Here is a 21109-nt window from a genome sequence, read left to right on the forward strand (position 1 = left end):
GTTGATTCACAACTTTATTCCAGTTAGTAAATTTATATACTTGCAAAAAATCAACAAGTAATTTAGGAAAGGGAGACAGGAAGAAAAGAATACATGGCATCAGGATGTTGATTAAAGGAAAACTATAGTTGTCCATATAAACCTTTTTTGTTACAATGAGAGTGAGGGAATTTATAGAGACTTCGCGCAAACCATTTTGGTTATAATCAGATTTGGTTCACATATGATAGAAATTAGATGGCAGCATTTAGACTTTGTAGCATCAATTGTCGATATATTGTATATGTGCATACCTAGGTGGAGCCTATTAAGTGAATATAGATACCAATATATGCAATTTCTACTGATCCTCCTTGGCTGAGAAGAAAAGTCACAGGAAAATAGATTAAAATGTACCGGTATTTTAATAAAGTCTATGAAGAAGTATATAAAATAACTTTTACAAAAAATACTTAAACAGCATGATCTTGTAAATGCTAAGCATTGAATTAACTTATAAACTAAATCACAATAATAAAAGAACAAGGTTGTGATTACTGAAATTCTCCATTTGCTCAAATGCAATGGGAGGGGAAAATAAAAACTTGCATCAATTAAGAAATATTTTTTTAGAATAAATCTGTATGAATTGCTTGAGTTTGTATTGCCTCTAATGCTCACTCTTAAGAGACCAGAGTAGTTCTACAAGAAATGCTGCTGGCCTTTGCATGCGAGATAGGTGATATTCAGTTCACTGGGATACAAGGAGCCTAAACGCCACAGATCTGAATTTGTTACTGTTTTAATTTAAAAGTTATTTTTTTATTTTATCTATCCAGTGAGTTAGATTCAGGTTTGATCTGTACCCACTGAAACCATGATTTTCCTAAAATTCTGATTTGGATCTGGTCCAATGGCACAAGCATTGCTTTTTATCTGCTACAGCAGTGATGGCGAGCCTTTTTGGCACTGAAAAGGGATGCGTGCGCATGTCTGGGCCACAACCTGGAAGAGGAGCTGCCCAGGGTGCATGCACGAGTCCAAAAATGGACCTCTGGTTTCAGCTACTGAACTTGCAGTTTCAGCCAGCTACTCTTCTGGGTTTCTGGCGCACATGTGCACGTGACAAGTCAGCTGGCCGGCGTGCATGTCCTCATGCAGGAAAACAGAAGACCAGCTAGAAGATCTTCCTAGTTTCCGGCACTGCCGCATGCAAAAAGGCCAGCTGATCGTCATGCGCGTATGTGCGCCAGAAACCCGGAAGAGGAACTGGCGCTGCTGCGCAGGCCAGGCAACATGGCTCCATGTGCCATTTCGTGCACGCGTGCCACAGGTTCGCCATCAGAGTGCTAACAGCAAATTTTTCTAAGTCCCAAAAAAGCTATGGCCTCCAGATGTTGCTGAACCAGATGTTTCTCTGCACCCTTCACCATCATTCATGCTTTCTGGGACTGTTGAACACTGTAGCCCATCAACATGTAAATATCATGGAGTACATTAGATATTAGAACCAAATTTGAATTACTCACATTGGAAAATTGGGAAAAAATGTCAACCAATTTAGAAATTGCCAAATTTAAAACAAATTTCTCTAGATGATAGGCCTCCAAGGAAATATTTAATTTGTATGAGAATGAGCTGGTTGTACTCTATGTTCAAACTTACTTTACAATGTGGCTTACATAAGATTTTGCAGTCACTGATCCCAATATTGACTACAGCATCTAGTTCTTGGTACCACAGTTTAAAAAAGATTTAAATAAACAGATTCAGAAAGGGAAATAAGAATTAGCAGCGGATTAGAAACCAAGTCTTATTACAAAAGAAGATTTAGGAATTAGGAATGCTTAGCTGTGAAAAAGGAAAAAAAGGGAGCAGGGAGGTATGACAATATTCTTGAACCTGAAGGACTACTGTACCTGAATGAAAATGACAAGATCGGTTCTCCATCATTCCAGAGTGCAAGACGCTCTATAATCATTTCAAATTATAAGAAGGCAAATTATAATAGAACGGAAAGAAAAAAAACTTTTTCCCTTAATATTAACTTTGGCATTTATTCATAGAAGTGGGGATCGCCTCCACTGTTCTGACTATAAATGTAAAGTTTTATCATGGCTTGATTTGATACATGAATTCAATTTCAATTAAGGTGTTATTATTTATTGCCCAACCATAATCCCAATGAAATGAGTTGTTAATGGGGAGAGGGGATCACAGAAATTCATTTTATTGTTTTTGTGAATTGCGGTTATATGAGTTTGAGGAGCCCTGGTATAGAAAGCCCTGCTTTCTACTGATCCTGCTGATTATAATGTTTCCCAATTGATTCTTTCAAGGGCCAGCCTCAAGCACCCTGATAGTCCCAAATTGCTGAGGCAGCTAGGAAACTTTACTCCTACAAATGATCTTAGCCAAAATGCTGAGAAGTGATGTCATAAAACCTGACATCCTTGCTAGTATCAAAGATCAACATCCTTAGCCAAGAGAACGGATTATATGGAACAACCACAAAGCGTTTACTATACTCAAGACTCATGATAGCTGCTGCAATGCAGGCTTTCCTGCAACAGTCACTTTCTTAAAAAATGCTGTGGAATTCTTTCACAAGGAAGTTCTTTCCGTTCAAGAAATGCTGCTTTTCAAGGGGGGGGGGATGTTCAGCCATCTTCGTTTATCCAGTGTTACTGCTTGAATGTTTGAGCCCAAGATTACGCATTGTTTTCTGCAAGTGGTACTTTCTTTTGTATTCCAGTAGCTTATTTCCATAAGTAAGCACAATTTAGGCATATGTGTAAAGTAGGACTGGTTCTTTCCTTGTAACTAATTTGAGTGGTTCACTGGGCACCCACAGATTCCAATTTCTCCCAATTAGTGCTTACCTTGGTAAGTGTGTCTGATCGTCCTTTCTGAGCTGTTATATCAGTATTAGGAAATTGAAGAGAAAGGTGACAAAAGTGCATGCATTGTAGGTGTGATGTTTCTACAAGTATCTACTTCAGTCAGGTAATGGAGGATGAAGGGTACCAAACTCGTTGCTATGATACTGATAATGGTTGTAATACCACAACGGAATCCTTCATGATATGGTACCTTTTAAAACTGAGTCTGTCTAGACTAATGTTAATGAAGACTCTTAACACTTTTTTATGTTGTATTCCTTCAATTCAGTGGAACATCAAACAGCTCAACGTAGACTTTATCACTTGAGGCACAAATGACCAGTGTCAAATTATCCCACTTAATATTTTACACAAAGTCTTTCGAGAAAAAGCTCTAATTCTGGGAAAGCAGGAAGGAAAAGAGAAGAGGAGGACAACCAGGAGCAAGATGGGTGGACATTTGCAGGGGCATTGGGAGCGCACTGTTGGGAGACGTGAACAAACAAATTAGGGACAGATCATCATGGAGAAAATCTTAAGTGGTAGGAACTGAAAATAACTTGACGTCACATAATCAAACAATCCTTTCAATTCAAGTGAGTTGAAAATAGGTTTCCATTCTTTTAGTTCCAATTCAATTATTTAGCCACAGGGATAAATATTAACTCAATTCGCAGATTTCCAGCTGTCCTAAGAGAATGCTTGGAACTTTCAAGAAGCAAATAAAAAAAAATAGTCCTCTGGGCTTGAAGAGACTATATTTGGAAACTATAGCAACCATGACAAGAAAATTCGGCTCTGAAATGGGCATTAAGTCTCCACCCAAAAGCTCAGTCAAGTCCATTTGAGAGCCTTTTGTGCTGCTTAATTAATCTGCCACTTCATTGGCATCCATTTGAGAGAGTGGTGCATTTAATCGATCAAGCTCGTCTACCTGGGGAGGGTGATGCAACATAATCTCTTGATCTTCTGCTACGTCTTCACCTGCCATTACAAGGTTTGTTAGAGATTTACTTCTAACACACTGGAAATCAACATGCCGACTTTTTCCTTCTTCCTTTTCCCAAGACATCTGGATGAATGGACGTTGAACATAGTTATAGATAACTTCAGAGCGTCCGCCAGGCCTCTTTTTCACTTTCTCCTTACAAGTGGGGTAACCTGGAACACAGTAATTCTGGTATAATTATCTTCCCAAACCACCACCACCCCAACTCCAGTCTCTACGTGTAAGCTTAATCATTACTTATTATTACTTAAATATTCCTAAAAGGATAATATCCTCCTAAAAAGAAGACCATCTAGTCTGGGAGGATTGATCCCAAGGCATCTTGAGGCAGAGAATAGACTGAAAAAGACTTGACACAAAGAAGAGACTTTCCCAGCACTGAAAATATAAATGGAACTGACTCATGTGTTCAGTACACAAAACTGAACTATTATGTCTAGCTTGGCCTTGAGTCAGGTTGCTGCTGCTAATTTCAGCAGGGAGGACCAGACTTTAAATAACATCCACCCACCCCACCCTAATGGAAAACTTCAGAAATAGCCAAAGCTCAAGAAATGTTAAGCATAAGGGTTTGTCAGGAACTGACTGGGTGGGTCATTCCAAAGATCTCAACAAAATGTATCATTTAAGGAATCAGCCAAACTACATAGGGCTGACTAATAAAATCAGTAAATTGATTGTTTTGAAAAGGAAAGTGCAGCTACTTTCCTTTTTAACAGTTTGTATTACTTAGGAAATGCTTTACGTACCTTCAATGCCAATTCTTATATTTTTGAGGCCTCGTTCTTTCAAAACAGTTTTTGCAACATCCCGATTCTCAATGTACTTGAAAAATCTGTAGAGCTTAGAACTATACAGAACTTGGAGGTGAGAAAAAAGCCACATGAATTAATGACTATGAGTACAGCGTTAATGAATATGAGTACAGCAGCTATTCTTAAATTTGCTGAGACAAACAATAATTGAGCAACTTTTTTTCCAATTTGTTTAAAAAACAGTTGAAAATACAGGTGATTTCCAAAGACCCTATACTGGCCTACAAGGAAGACTGGCAGTTTCATAACACCAAAAGGCCTCCCTCTCAAATACAATTTCTATTTTTTTCCCCTTGTTCTTATTTCTGTAAAAGGAGAAATGTTTACTTCTTTCCCTTGAATTAGGAAGCTCCTGCTTTTCTTAGAAAATTCTTGCTGTGGTTCAGCAGCCACAATGTGATTTATTTTCCCTTGAGCAAATTCTTGCCTCAACATCCTTCTGCTCTGCCAAGCAATACTGCAGCCCTGATGAAGCTTCTCTCTCATTCCCTTCCCATTCCATTGATTCTGTATCTTGTTCATGGACCTTGTAATAGCCTTCTGTTTGTGAATGTTTTACTTAGAACTTATCTTTTTTGAATTCCCCAAAGAGGTTTAGCATCTTGCTTGCCATCTTGTTTTTCAAGCTGCTAATGTTCTAAAGAAACTCTTATCCTTTTCTCACCATCCACCATTCAATGGGTTAGTGCCCAAGTCACATCTGGAAAGCCATCTAACAGAGAAATGCTTGTTTGCCACTGCTATGTCTTTGCCACCCTGCTGTTGACTTTGAAATGCAGTGTAGACATGGCACAATACCCACTAAAAGCCTATGAAGTTTTTCAATGCATTGATTTATATATTGGTATTTCTTCATTACTCCACTCAGATACGGTTTTTAATTATTTATTTGCATCCTGCCTTTATTCAAAGGCAGGAGGCACCTTCTTCCTCTTATTTTCCCCAAAAACCACCCTGGCCCTTTGGCTTTCATAGATAAGGCAGAACTTGAACTTACAATCTCCTGCTTTCTAGCCTGGTGCTTTGTTTTGTTTTGTTTTGTTTTTATTTGCATTTATATCCCGCCCTTCTCTGAAGACTCAGGGCGGCTTACACTATGTTAGCAATAGTCTTCATCCTATTTGTATATTTATATACAAAGTCAACTTATTGCCCCCAACAATCTGGGTCCTCATTTTACCTACCTTATAAAGGATGGAAGGCTGAGTCAACCTTGGGCCTGGTGGGACTAGAACCTGCAGTAATTGCAAGCAGCTGTGTTAATAACAGACTGTCTTAGCAGTCTGAGCCACAGAGGCCCGTTGATTGGTTTATATGCCACCCATCTCCCTGTCGGACTGCAAGGCATTTCACACCCATATCATTTTCATAATCATATTTTACAAAGCATTTAAAATACCAATGCAGAAACTTCAAGAAGCACTGCATTTTTCCCATGGAAAAATACTGTTGTCAAAAGAAATAATGTAATATTCCTATAGCAAGGAATCTATCTCCCAAGCAATTAATAAACTAAAATTGTACATTTATTGCAAAGATGATATTATATAATTTATAATGGTATATGGCCTTAAACATACAGTTTTACATTCAGCAGTGTAGTATGTCCTGATCAATATGACTTTTATATTCTTAACTTCAGAAGAAATTATCTTCAATAATTCTTTTTGGGATGCACAGAGCCTTGGAAATTGGTATTTGCACAAGACACTACAGAGATTTTTTTTTATAAAAGCGCAATATTATTTTTACTTTTAAAAGTATTTCATGAAACATTTAAAAATACTTACTTTGTGAATATTCTTCCCCCATTGGAGGTGGATAGTCTTCATCCCAGTCCACTATGTCTTCATCCGTTAATACGACAATATGACATTCACGTTCTCCTTTTTTAGCACTACTAACCATTATTGGCAGGATTAACTCTTCCAAATAGCTATCGAACTGCTTATGAGCCCCATCATTGGACAGTTCATGCAATAATGCACCTAAGGAAAGAAGATATATGGCTGAATGTTATACATCTAACTCTATCAGTCTCATATCATTTCAACAGCAAGATTTAGCACAAAACATAAAAGCATATAAATGTATAGGGAACTAATATATTTCTCCCTTAAGTGAGTGTTCCTTACTTTAAATCTCTCCAAAAGGGACTGGGCTTTAACTCTCAAAATGCTAGCCAGCATGATCAATGGACCCATGATGGCTTTAAGATTCTGGAAAGGAAGATAGCATATCTGGAGAGCGCTTGTGTGCGGAAGGCTGTTATAAATGCTGTTATACTTACTTAAATCTTGACACTTGATTGTGTTGAAATCAAAATTGATGCAAAGATAGTCACAAGTGTCTCTGAGATCAGGAATAGAAATTCCATCAGGACAGTGAATGATTCCAGTTTTGTAATAATCCTGAAAAGTCAAGGGATAAAATATTATTATTAATACATTTCCCCATCAAAAACATTCAAAATAGCATGCACAGGCAATTGTGCATCAGGTAATCTACTGATAGTTTAGGCATATTCTAATGCTTTACATATAGTTGGTACATAATGATTTTGTTATTTATTTATTTATTTATTTATTTATTTATTAAATTTCTAGACCGCCCTTCTCCCGAAGGACTCAGGACAGTGTACAGCCTTATTAAAACACATAGGTACACAATAAATTTAAAATACATTTAAAATGAAATATTTAACCGGCCAATTTAAAACTAAAACGATCAAAAGACCGATATAAAACCCTAAAATATAAAATTATAAATAGATTAATACAATTTAAAATTCAATTAAAATTAAGTTACACTAAAATATTAAATTAAAATAATATTTAGGCTAGTCCCACCCGATTGAATAGCAGAGTCTTCAGTTCCCGCTTGAAGGTACGGAGGTCGGGAAGTTGGCGTAACCCTGGAGGTAACTCATTCCATAGGGTCGGTGCTGCCACAGAGAAGGCTCTCCCCCTGGGGGTCACCAGCCGGCACTGTTTGGCTGATGGCACCCGGAGCAGGCCCGCTCTGTGGGAGCGCACAGGTCGTTGGGAGGCTATCGGTGGCAGAAGGCGGTCTCGTAAATAGCGCGGTCCTAAGCCTATATTCTTCCTTCCTCCTTGAATAATGAATACGGAATAAACCATATGATAAAAATGTGAGATTATATATGTGTGTATGTCTGTGTGTGTACTTATCATGTTCAACTTTGACTTTGTGTTTGCTCGATGAGTTAATTTCTACTCCCAGAATTCCAAGACTTTTCCTATGTGGATTTGGGATTCAAAGCTCAATATATTATGGAGAGCAATCCATCTAATGTATTAGGAGCAGACAGATCCAGGTTCAGGTCTGCTCTTAACCACTGTAACTCACTGGATGATTTTAGATCAGTCACTCTATTTCAGCCTAACCTAGCTAATAGGGTTGATGTTGTGAGAATAAAATGCACCAAGATCCCTAAGCAACTCTGTGAGCTCTTAGAGGGAAGATGAGATATAAATCTAACAAATAAAATAATATGGTCTTCCTTAAATGGAGAAAAATGAGAGAGAAAAATCTGAAGTCTAAGCAGAATAAAAAATACTTATCAAGTAAATCAGAATTCCCTTGAAGTTGAAAGCAAGAATAGGAACTTTATAAATAGGAGGAATAGCCCTGCTTCTGGAACATCATGGAATTTCTTACCAGCACAATCCGAAAAACAGCAGAACTGATGCCTTCTGCAATTTCATATTCGCCCTTTTCATTTGGACGAGTGAAGTTATATTCTCGTCCTGGTCCAAACATTCTGAAAAGCAGAAAGACATTAAGGTAGGAAGATCCGATTAAGACCACTTAAGCAAAGAATAATTTCTATATCAGCAAGCTGTTATTGGGGATTATCATAAAAATTATCTAGCATTTACAAAGTTTTTATTTTTTGAAGCCTAGAAATTGTGATTGAATTGCTAACACTGAATAGGAAAACTAGATCTAAGCACTTGATATAATTTTACACATACCATTCACAGTCCTGTTTAGTCTGGTCATACCTCTATGATAGGAAAGCATGTAGAACAGGTTCTGGAATTCTTTACACCTCGGAGTCACTTACCTTCCCAACATTGTATCAGGATGGGCTATAAAAATTTGTGGGTTTACAACAAATCTTGCTCCATCTACAATAAGAGTCACTTTCTCTGGGGCTTGGACTTGTGGACTATTGCTCAAGTTGTTAGGACTGTTCCCAGACTGTTCTTGTGTACTGTAGTAGCCTTGATTTCGTTTACTCCCTCCTGGGAAGAAAATAATATTGGCATATTCAAAGCCATTAGAACATAGAGAACTTGCTGGGTGAAAAGCAGATCTGAGCTGTTCTTCTAAAGACATCAGATATGAGCAGCATCTGAATAATTGGCATCAATTATTAGATTTTAAAAGTCCACCTATAACTCAAAGTGATTATTTTATTTGTATCCTGACTTTATTATTTTTATAAATAACTCAAGGCGAAAAACATACCCAACACACCTTCCTCCTCCTATTTTCCCACAATAACAACCTTATGAGGTGGGTTAGGCTGAGAGAGAGTTAGAGAGCTGTGAGAGTTACCCAGCTAACTTTTATGGCTAAGACAGAACTAAAACTCAGTCTCTGGCTTTCTAGCCTGATGCCTTAACTACTAGACCAAGCTGGTTGATGAGATTAATTATATTTAATACATTTTTTTGAACAAACCTGTTATCCCCTGCATTGGAGTGGAGTTGGGGCGACTGAATGACGATGAGCATTTACTGGCCAGATGCCCCCCCCCCCAATGCCTATGTGGAGCTCACAATAGATATTTTCTCTTTATGTCCAGAGAGAGAAATATCTGTCACTACCTAGGATTGAAATCACAGCCTCCTGATTTTGAGACGAAACTCCACCTCTAGTCCACCATGCCGCTCAAACTATATTTAATACATTAATTGTGGGTTAAAACAGAAATGCCCCAATGTCATAAGAAAAAGCATTGCTGGTTTAGAATACCTATAGACAGATTCTTCAAGCTGAATTAATATAAAACAATGCAAAATTGTTCCACACTTCCTTTTTATGATATTAAAAAAATGGAAGATTCCAGATGGAAATTGTGAATGGCTCAACCTTTGGTACAGTTCATGTCCAAAGCAGGTTGATTACATAATAAAAGTTTTGTGTTTAAGGATCTATAGTAGTTTGATCGGACAGAAGACTGATTCACACTCTGCATTCATGTTTCTATAATTATATGAATTTTCACACAGCTGGTATGAATTTATCTAGGGATAGACTGCAATCTCTTTGTTTTCACACTTGGCTCATTTCATTTCACTACAATTTATCTATTTAGGTTTTACACTATCAAGAAGAGACAAATATAACCTAATGGACTATGCACACCACAATGCATCTTATTCACAGTATGGTAACAATTGGTTAAAGAGTCTGTGAAAATGCGGCCTTTGATCCCAAAGAGGTACACAAGACCACATTTTGTGATACATTTTAATTTTTTTTTAAAAAAAACTGGTTTTGTCCTTACCATGATTTCTGCACAAAGGAAACATGTTAATGCTGTGACTGCCCTGCTTCACACTGCCTTTGTCCTGATCATGGGTTGAAGAAGCTAAATTCTCAAGTTCTTGATTACTCAGTTTCTCCATTCCACCGGCATGACTAATATTCAACTGGAAAAGCAGTCCTACAGGAAAGAAAAAAAGGATTTACATCACGACAAAATCTCTCTGTCTATTCTTTTCTCGAGCAACATGCACATGCTCAAGGCCATAGGTAGCCCCTGAAAATCCCTCCACATGCTTTGCTGACACAAAAGAGGTAGAAAATATATGAAGATGCAGTATAAACCCTGGAATCTCATATAGAATAGAACAGAACAGAACAGAACAGAATAGAATAGGATATTTTTATTGGCCAAGTGTGATTGGACATACAAGGAATTTGTCTTGGTGCATATGCTCTCAGTGTACATAAAAGAAAAGATACCTTATACCTTCATCAAGAATCATAATATACAACACTTAATGATAGTCATAGGGTACAAATAAGCAATTAGGAAACAATATCAATATAAATCATAAGGATACAAGCAACAAAGTTACAGTCATACAGTCATAAGTGGAAGGAGATGGGTGATGGGAACAATGAGAAGATTAATAGTAGTGGAGACTTAGTAAATAGTTTGACAGTGTTGAGGGAATTATTTGTTTTAGCAGAGTGATGGCATTCGGGAAGAAACTGTTTTTGTGTCTAGTTGTTCTGGTGTGCAGTGCTCTGTAGCATCCTTTTGAGAGTAGGAGTTGAAACAATTTATGTCCAGGATGTGAGGGGTCTGTAAATATTTTCACAGTCCTCTTTTTGACTCGTGCAGTATATAGGTCCTGAATAGAAGGCAGGTTGGTATCAATTGTTTTGTCTGCAGTTCTAATTATCCTCTGAAGTCTGTGTCTGTCTTGTTGGGTTGCAGAACCAAACCAGACAGTTATAGAGGTGCAGATGACAGACTCAATAATATCACCCATAAAAACAAACACAAGGTGCCAAAGTTGCTTAACTACTATATATGTGTGATATGTTCCTACTCACTTTCTGTGCCTTAATTCCACTATCCAAATTTTAACAGCAGCTCATGGCTTCCAACAAAAGATGGCCAAAATCATCAACTAAAAAACCTGAATGGGAATTTAGACTGTGGTCTCAGCAGCATATTCTTATCTCAGCTTGACTCAATTTGGTGCCAACGAGATACGTTTAGCTTGCACAAGGTATATCTGGAAACTAGAAGGCATCAAGCTGGGGAAGCCTCTCTAATCACTTCACCATGTGGACTATGACTTCATATGATGTTTTTCTCTTAGAATTTAAATGTTTTTGTTTCATACTTGGCCTTTACATTTACCGAAACATTTTACAAACATCTAGCTCTCTAGAGAAAACTCTAATGTTGTGCAAGGGGATGGAAAGAGAAGAAAAGGATGATCAGCAACAAGGTGGACAGTCTGTGTTACAGTGATATCATCGTAGAGAAAATCTATCCATGTGGTTGCTAGAATCAGCAATGATTTGGTGGCATCTAATCAATCAAACAAGCTGGTAACTATGAGCATTGATTTCATACAAGATCTTGTTCCATGTACACACATGAATGGGGAGAAGAAGACCAATGCAGTGGATCACATGTTCAGGTAGTGAAAATGTCTATTCTGCTAGATGTGTTCTTATTGGAAAGCTTACCGGCAGAGTCTCAACAGTTTACACCCAGCAAACTAAACAAGAGACATGGACACTAGTATTCAGATTTGCACACCTTCCAAAAGAAAGTGCCTTTTGTGAAGGAGCCTCATTAATCTTATGTCCCTGGCTGTTTGAAGAAATAGCACATGGGAATAATAAATATCTGAATTAAATAAATGCAAATCATTTCCCTTTTTTGTGATAAATTCACTTTTCTGTTACATATAATGTTGCCTATACATTATATGTAACAGAATATATATATATATATTCTTAGCCAAAATCCTTGGCTCTAAGAAACCAAAATGACAAACAGTGTCTTTTGGGAAGAGAGGTGGTTTGACTTAGTTTTGACTCTTAACAACAAGATTTCAGGAACAACTTGCCATTGCCGACTTCTTAAGGCTGGCTTTGTACTTAAAGCAGGACTATAACTCACAGTCAACCAGTTTTTAGCCTGGTGCCTTAACCATCACAGTAAACTGGCTCTTTTAACTATAACACGAAATAACATCTAAGTTTCTAAGTTAGCAGCTAAAAAAAACATGTAATACTGTTAAACAATATTTAAGATCATACCGTAAATCTAATGAAATATCTATTTGTTTTTCTAATCCTCCAGTTAACCATTTTTATTAGCAACCCAAAACCGTTCTATTGACATACTCATATTTAAAAATAAATCCAGTTCTGTAAATAGTATCACAAGACAAGTGGCTGACATATGAATGTGTTTAATTTCTTTTCTCAACACAGCACATTTCACTACATGACTCAGAAACAACATGCAACTTACATAGATTTTGGTCCAGGGATTTGCCTTTCTGGTTCTTCATCTTCCTATTTAAAATCATCATCAAATTATAGTATTGCTTAACCAGCTACAGAAATTGAGAGACATTTTTTTGTCAATGAAACCCACATCTTGCTTGATGAAGGTCCAACAAACTCAAAATTTTCAATTTTTTTGCAACTTGACTTAAGGAAGATATGTGTTTAATGTATTTTGGAATTCTACTTATGATTAACATATTATATTCAGTCTTTGTATGTATACAGTATACAATAGTGCCGAATTTCATGCATAATTCCAAGCCTTGATCAACTATGGTTTATTGAACTAACCACAATTGCTATGTTTGAACAACAAGCTGAACCAAAGTCACAACAAGGCATGTGGCAACTTAGTTTGGATTATGTGTACAGGGGAATGGTTGCTAGGTCTGTACATCCTTCCAAAAATGATATGAAGGAAATGCTTTGGAATATGCAGAGGCCTGAAAAAAATGCAGATATTTAAAGATATCTACTATTAAAGTTAAAGCAGCTCTTAAAGCAATGGCATTAGGGGTGGGGGAGGCTGCATAGAACCCTGGGGAAAAAAATCGTTCTGCTTTATTTCTGAAGTACGTACAGTTCTAAATTCTACCATGGAAACCAAATGTGATTTGCTGGCCCTCTCACATTATACTTTCTCCCAATATGGAAATATTAAAGGCATGCTCATATTTCATTATGAAATATTAAATTTCTATCAGGATATGTTTATAACCACTACAGAATTGGTTCTAGAGTTCAGTGCTTCTATATTGATTAGTTTCCGGATTGATAAGGATTCAGGAGATTTTTTTATTTTTTTTTAAAGAATCACCTTCCAGCTTTCCAGACAGACCAGCAAGAAAAAAAAAACACAAAGTCTGACATTATTTTTGCTTCTCTTATTGGGGCACGTTAGATAAAATTGGGGAGGGTAACAAATTGGTGATGAACTTACATATCCTTAGATATAAGCATTGCTGTTGGGACCTATCATTGGTAAAGACAGCTGGCAGAGAGGCCACTTTCCAGGAATGACCTCTGTATCATATGAGAAAGACTTGAAGGCTGGTGGGGATATTCTGGTAATTGACTTTGTAAAATATATTCTAAGTAGCACTTGCGATAGTACTTAAGACTTATTTATCACTTCATAGTGCTTTACAGCCCTTTCTAAGTGGTTTACAAAGCCAGCATATTGCCCCCAACAATCTGGGTCCTCATTTTATCGACCTCAGAAGGATGGAAGGCTGAGTCAACCTTGAGGATCGAACTCCTGGCAGTGGGCAGAGTTAGCCTGCAATTCTGCATTCTAACCACTGTGCCACCACGGACATTTGCCACCATAGCAAGTATCTGAAGAAAAAAGAAAAGATGAAATGGAGAAGAAAAAAGTAAAGCCCACAAAAGGATACATTTCTCATGTGTTAAAGATGGTCCTAGATATATACAGATCTCCAATTATATAAATTATTATTATTTAAGGACAAGTAAGGAGAAAAATAAACATTAACTGCACCCTCTGAAAGAGTCTTGCTACTATAAACTCTTAGAATTGAGTTTTCTTTGTGCTGTGCTTCCCCTGTGAAACTGCATCTGCTACCCACTCTAGGACCAGGGATGCTCCAATCTTTTTCAATCCAAGAAAGCCATCTAGAGATGGTTCTTCCAAGGAGGTCCTTCTAGAGCAGGGATGTCAAACTCGACTGCATTGAGGGCCATATCAGGGTTGTGTTTGACCTCGGGGGGGGGGGGAGGTGGGTGTGGCCAGGTCGACATCACTCATGTCAGGAGTGATGCCACCTGCGGTGGCACGGATGGCAGCTGTGATGGCACGGTGGCACTGCAGCCCTCTGCCAGCAAAAACGGAGCTAGGGAGATACGTGTGCATCCTGCCCAAGCTCCGTTTTTACTGGCAGAGGCACTGCGGGCTAGTCCTTCACTATTTCCAGGGGGCCATCTAAGCACCCTGGGACCGGATCCGGTCCACAGGCCTTAAGTTTGACACTCGTGCTTTAGAACACAGGTGTCAAAACTTGCCACGTCACTATCATGTGACGTATCACGACATTTTTCCATTCACGGAGTGGCAGTGGGTGTGGCCTGCACGTGACGCATCCAACCTGTGGGCCGCCAGTCTAGAGACTGTGACTTTATATTAGAAAAAGGTTTTCTTGGCACATTAAGATTTTTTTATAATAATTTTATTAAACATTACCACTAAAAAGCTAAAAACTAACACAAACTAAAAGAAACCCTGCAAGAATAAAAAGAAACAAATAGAAATGCAAAGCTCATCTAAATATAGAAAGAAAAGTAAGCAATTCAGATCACTGTATAATTGATGGATAATGACTGCTCTTCTAGCCTTATAGCATTACTAACTCTGCAACCACAGAAGCACAGAGGATGATTCCTTTTGTTCTCCTGCTATTTTCCATACTGCTGATATATAATTAAAAAGAAGAGTTCTACCAAACCAGCAACTCTTCCCGAACAACATTAATACTTAAATAGCAACAGATATGGACAGGTGAATAAAAAAAATATCTGGAGAAAAAAAATTTGCTTCAAGCAACTTGTAGCATGGCAAACATATTTCCAGACATTTAATGCTTCTTTCATATTTATTTGGAAGACAAGAAGGTTTGAGGAACAATCATTTTTCACCAAGGAAGTTTTAACTGTCAAAAGCAGAAATTATTAACTTCCTCTTTTTCAGAAGAATGGATGGAAAATTTTAAGGAAATAACTTGGAAAGCATGATGTTTCCCCTTCTGCCATATTAATTTATTAGGAGAGGTGTGGCATGCAGCTCCCACTTGATCCTCAAAGATTAACCTATAGGGAATCCAAACCAAAAAACAACAAGAAAACACTTTTATTTGAGAAATGGGCGTGGCTTATTAGGTGAATACCTTAAATGTATTTATTGGGACAAATGATCAATTGTTGCAATTTTTAATGTAAACATCACTGCAGAGTAGAAATGTTCTCAGCCAAACTAGCATGTGAAATCCAAGCTGTAAGGGCTTCAAAATCCTCAATAGTACAGTACTAGAAAATCCTTTACAGACATTATTTACAAATGTAATAACAGCAATTTAGAATTCATTTTTAGAATGTGCAAAATCATATGCTAAAAAAATCTAAGGAGTCACAGCAAAAGAAATGGGAATGTCTACTACATGAATATCAATAGAAGACTATCTTGGCATTTATTTATTATTCATGATTTACACAGACACTGGGGATTTAAAACTACAACTAATTCAACACAAAATATCACTGTATTTGATATGCACTCCCCCATGTCTCTTTTTCTGGAAGAAACTAATGGTTCCAATTGAAGATTAGAGATGTGGTACTTTAGATGCTGATTCATATGATACAGTGATGTGTAATACTGCATTTCCTTTGGACAGAAAATATTTTACTTAGCAGTGGGACTAAATCAGCTCCAAATCTATTCCAACCATTTAATTTAATGATTCTATAAAAAGAGATGACTTTCCGGCCTCTGCTTGAGCACATCTAATAAAAGAAAAGCCATCTTTGTATTTTAACAAAAAAACAACAACCCAACACTAATTTTCCATTCCTGTTCTATAATTAAAACATCATATGGCAAATGTTCTGTCATTTTGTGGAATAAAAACTAGATCCACCAAGTGTGATGTTGTGTCTGCTCTATTCAAATTTTTAATTAATGTTAAGTCATCCATTCTTACCTACCTTTGGAGGTAAGACTGTTTTAGGAAAAAGTGCAACATTCTTGATCTCATCAATACAGAAGACATTGAGGTAGGAATAGGCAATTATGGCAGCTTTATGACCTGTGGACTTCAACTCCCAGAATTCCACAGCCAACCATACTGAGACAGGAATTCTGGGAGTTGAAGTCCTCAGGTTATAAAGTTGCCCATATGGTAGCTATCCACCCTTGCATTAAGGAATCCTTCAATTTACCTGTTAATCAGGACCTGAGGCTCAGGTGACAGAAAGCAGAGTAATGTGCCAGGCATGACATTTTTAATGTTTCCTTTCAAATTTCCTGAATTTGGTCTCTGAAACCTGATTTATCATTTTGCTTCTCTGATTTATTTCTCAGATTTCACAACATCAAGCAATTTGGGGATATGGTACACTTAGTTTATCACAACATAGCAGATTTTGCTACTATTCCTTAGTCTGGGATGACAATTTTAAAAAAAAACAGATTACTTTAGATTTTTAAAATGCTTTTTACCTTTTGTTTTTGCCAGACTACTTTATGTTATATTTCTGTTATGTTATATTTCTGTTATGTTATAACAGAAAAGACAAATATTTTAAAATATTCCCACGTAATTTACCCTAATGTAAATTAATTGTTAAAATAGTGTTGCAAAACCTCCGTCTCAAATTATATTTGTTCACTGCTAGGAGAGGAAAAAAACCTAATATCCAAAGCAGTTTCTCTGAATATCGGCTGAATAACACCGCCAAATTGACAGATAATTCGCCCTAGAAAAACGAATGAATCCCTTGGATCCGAATATAGTGATTCTTTTTTTCCTGCATGTCGGAATTACGCGAGAGTAAATCTCTATATTTATGTAGACAACAATGAAAAGAAGAACGATACCATAAAGTTGCAATGTACGACACCATTAACCTTGGGAAGGGCTTTCTTTCTTCATGGAGGAGCATCGCCCTGGAAGAAGGAATGCCACTGCCGAGTCCAACCTCTGCCCAATCCCGGGATCTTTTAAGGAGGGATCGCAAGAAAAACGAACTCAAGATCCCTGCTCGCTTGGAGCTTCTCCATGAAGGCCCCGCCTTGCAAGAAACCTTGCAAGAGAATCCCTCTAACACAAAACCATGGGCATTTCCCCCCCCCGCTCCCCATAATATATATTTTTTCTTTTTGATGGCCGCTTTCAACCGTCCTGGATTGATTTCTACATTCTGATGTTTAGCATGCCACAATTACGTAATGCGATAGAGCTTTAAAGGGCAGAAATCTCAAAATGATTGTAAAACACTTTCTGTTTCTTTCAGGCCGCAATTAAATACGTGCATGGAAAACTTTGCTCTCGTCGACATTAATTTCTATTCTAGACTCAAGTTCATACAGAAAAATGTAGAGAGGCAATTATTTGCATCTACTTACCGGCATTCACCGCTGGATCCCACTTAATGAATCAGCGCTGTAGCCTGCAAATCTACTTTTAATAACGATGTGGATAAATCCACGCAGCAGAAGAGCTGATATATATATATATTCCCCACCCCTTCTAAATCCAGATGATTATTCATGAGCATTATTTCAAATTAAGAGTCCCTGCCCAGTAAAAGAAAAGAACATGTTTATACTGTACGTTAAGCACCTTTGCTCTGGAATACTGCCCTGCAAAGGATGTGAGTTCAAACTGCATGCTTTAAATATCGCAACAACCACTGTTTTATTTATTAATTTTTATTTCTATTCATTAAATTATTAACTTTTATGCCCCCCATTTCTCCTACAAGGAGGCTCTTTTTTCTAATTGTTAAAGATATTAAATATATTTTAATAAATTATTTATTATTTAATAAATATATTACAAAAATCTATTTAACAGTTATAAAATATTTTATTCCCTCATCTTATATTGCTCTATTAATTGCCCCTCTCTAACTGAGGGGTTCCCAGTGTTCCTCAATCTTGACAAGTTTAAGATCAGTGGACTTCAACTCTCAGAATTCCCCAGCTAACATGACACTTGCAAGGGGTAGATTCCCTAATAAAGTTACCACTTCTAATTCTGATTCTGGCCTGCCTCTGCAAGGAATTAATGGCTTCAGTCTAGAAATAAAGGAAAAAAATAAAGAGGAGAAATTAGAATGTACAGAATGTATTAGAAATGTACAATATGTAAATAATAAATAGCTATTAGTATTAGTATTAGTTTTAGATAATTTAATGTAAATGAAGAAAAGGGGATAAGAAAGAAAATAAAATAACAAATGTGATATGGGGGAAAGGTATAAAACTGAAAGAAGACCACTAAGAAACGCTGTTTAGAAATAGGAAATATTTATATGTTATAAGTTGTGTGTTTGTCAGATTGTGTATCACATTAAAACAATTTTTTTTTAAAAAAAAAAAGAGAAATAAGAGAAGGAGGAATATTAGTGTATACACTTTTACATAATAAAATAAAAGTAGATTGTGGAAGTTGAAGTCCACAAGTTGTAAAGTTGCCAAGGTTGGAAACCCCTGCTCAGTGGTGGGTTGCTACCGGTTCGCCCCGGATCAGGCAAACCAGTAGCAGTGGCAGCAGGAGGCTCTGCTCACCCACCCGGACGCATGTGCAGAAGTGTTGCATGCGTGTGCAAGCGTGTGCCGCCCATGAGCGAACTGGTAGCGACAGATTTTGAAACCCACTACTGCCCCTGCTGCAGGCTTTCGCAGAGATAATGTAGTGACATTTGCCACTAGGAATAGGCAGAGGTCTGGATTCAAAGAGCACGATATGGTTTCAAGAATTTATGGACCAGGGATACCTGCAGAAGAGGGACAAATGTCCAAAAAGCAACAATGGTTTCTGGGGTTGGATGATCAAGGTCCTGCCCTTTTCTGTTGCTTTCTAATATCAAAGGACAGGGCTATTGGGAGCTTCTTACAAGAGCCGCTGCATTCCTTTCCTGGCCTTGGATAATTGCTCTCTACCCCGTTTCTTGTTTGTAGCTTTTCTAAAATCTATGTACATTTGATGAACTTCACTGAGTCTCTGGGACATACTTCTTTCCACATTTAAGCTGTTCTAATATATTCCATGTCAGTTATTACTATTTTAATATGCACATTATAAAAGTTTAATAATTTAATGAAATTTCATTAAAAGGTATCTATATGATATCAAACACATACCAGCATACAATTAGCTATCGTAAGTGATTTGTTTGGTTTTATGTCAAGGCAATCCGCCTATAATGGTCTGTAAACTGAAGTTTGTTGAATATGATGTGAATCCAAATATTTGTGGTTTATTAGTAAACTATGCTTAAACCATGGTCTAGCACAATGTGGCTATCTACTAAGGAAGGAAATATGAAAGTGCTGATTGATTGACTTGTCTTTTTATCTAAAATATTTCTAAGATGATAAAAGCAAAACCTAAGAACAAAACCAAGGGAATTAAACAACAAAAAAATAGCAACAACATTAAAGCATAGAACATACAATAATAGTTGGAAGTGACCTTATTTTTTTAACTTTATTTATTTATTTTTTTGTCACAACAGTATATATAGGCATAAGCATGAAATAACTATATGATATATAAGCATATATATAAGCATAAGTATGTAATAACTATACGAATTGGATACAATTAAAGGGAACATTAGGACAGGAATGGTAGGCACGCTTGTGCTCTTATGCACGCCCCTCACAGACCTCTTAGGAATGGGGTGAGGTCAATAGTAGATAGTTTCTGGTTAAAGCTTTGGGGATTTTGGGAAGAGACCACAGAGTCTGGTAGTGCATATCCAGGTATTGGATTAGAAGACCTTGGAGGTCTTCTAATCCAACTCACTGCTCAAGCAGGAGACCCAATCCCATTTCAGGCAAATGGTTGTCCAGTTTCTATTGGAAAGCCTCCAGTGACAGAGCACCCACAATTTCTGAAGGCCATTGGAAGATTGCTCTCACCGTTAGGAAACTTCTCCTTAGTTCTAGGTTGCTTCTCTCCTTGGTTAGTTTCCATCCATTGTTTCTTGTCTTGCCTTTTGGTGCTTTGGAAAACAGTTTAATCCCCTCATCTTTGCAGAAGCCCCTTAGATATTGGAACATTGCTCTCATGTCACCCCTAGTTCTTCTTTTCATTAGACTAAAAGGTAAAGGTAAAGGTTCCCCTTGCACATACGTGCTAGTCGTTGCCGACTTTAGGGGGCGGTGCTCATTTCTGTTTCAAAGCTGAAGAGCCAGCGCTGTCCGAAGACATCTCTGTGGTCATGTGGACAGCATGACTCAACGCCAAAGGCGCACGGAACACTGTTACCTTCCCACCAGTATTTTTTCTACTTGCATTTTTACGTGCTTTAGAAACTGCTAGGTTGGCAGAAGCTGGGACAGGTAACGGGAACTCACCCCGTTACACGGCAGCACTAGGGATTCGAACCACTGAGCTGCCGACCTTTCAATCGACAAGCTCAACGTCCTAGCCCCTGAGCCACTGCGTCCCTTTTCATTAGACTAGACATGTCCAATTCCTGTAACAGTTCTTCATATATTTTAGCCTCCAGCCCCCTGATTATTCTTGTTGCTCTTCTCTGCATTCTTTCCAGAGACTTTTTTTATACTTGGTGACTAGAACTGGATACAGTAT

General features: G+C 37.5%; 1 protein-coding gene across 6 annotated transcripts in view; it reads right to left on the bottom strand.

Moving 5' to 3' along the window:
- KCTD20 (potassium channel tetramerization domain containing 20) overlaps positions 1–21109 on the bottom strand; it is a 25006-nt gene continuing 3897 nt past the window's right edge. The window contains exons 1-9 of one of the 6 annotated variants that reach the window (XM_058176054.1): positions 17908–17991; positions 12733–12776; positions 10228–10386; positions 8776–8956; positions 8367–8469; positions 6976–7096; positions 6476–6673; positions 4620–4730; positions 1–4022 (exon numbers count right to left, since the gene is read on the bottom strand). In XM_058176054.1, coding sequence (XP_058032037.1) covers positions 3730–4022; positions 4620–4730; positions 6476–6673; positions 6976–7096; positions 8367–8469; positions 8776–8956; positions 10228–10348 — 1128 coding nt within the window. In that variant the 5' untranslated portion in view covers positions 10349–10386; positions 12733–12776; positions 17908–17991 and the 3' untranslated portion in view covers positions 1–3729. Of the gene's footprint in view, positions 4023–4619; positions 4731–6475; positions 6674–6975; positions 7097–8366; positions 8470–8775; positions 8957–10227; positions 10387–12732; positions 12818–17379; positions 17500–17907; positions 18059–21109 lie in introns of those variants that run through there. The other 5 variants (XM_058176055.1, XM_058176056.1, XM_058176053.1 and 2 more) reach the window with 5 other exon arrangements.

The sequence above is a fragment of the Ahaetulla prasina genome, chromosome 3, assembly GCF_028640845.1.
Source record: "Ahaetulla prasina isolate Xishuangbanna chromosome 3, ASM2864084v1, whole genome shotgun sequence".
Taxonomy (NCBI): Eukaryota; Metazoa; Chordata; class Lepidosauria; order Squamata; family Colubridae; genus Ahaetulla; species Ahaetulla prasina.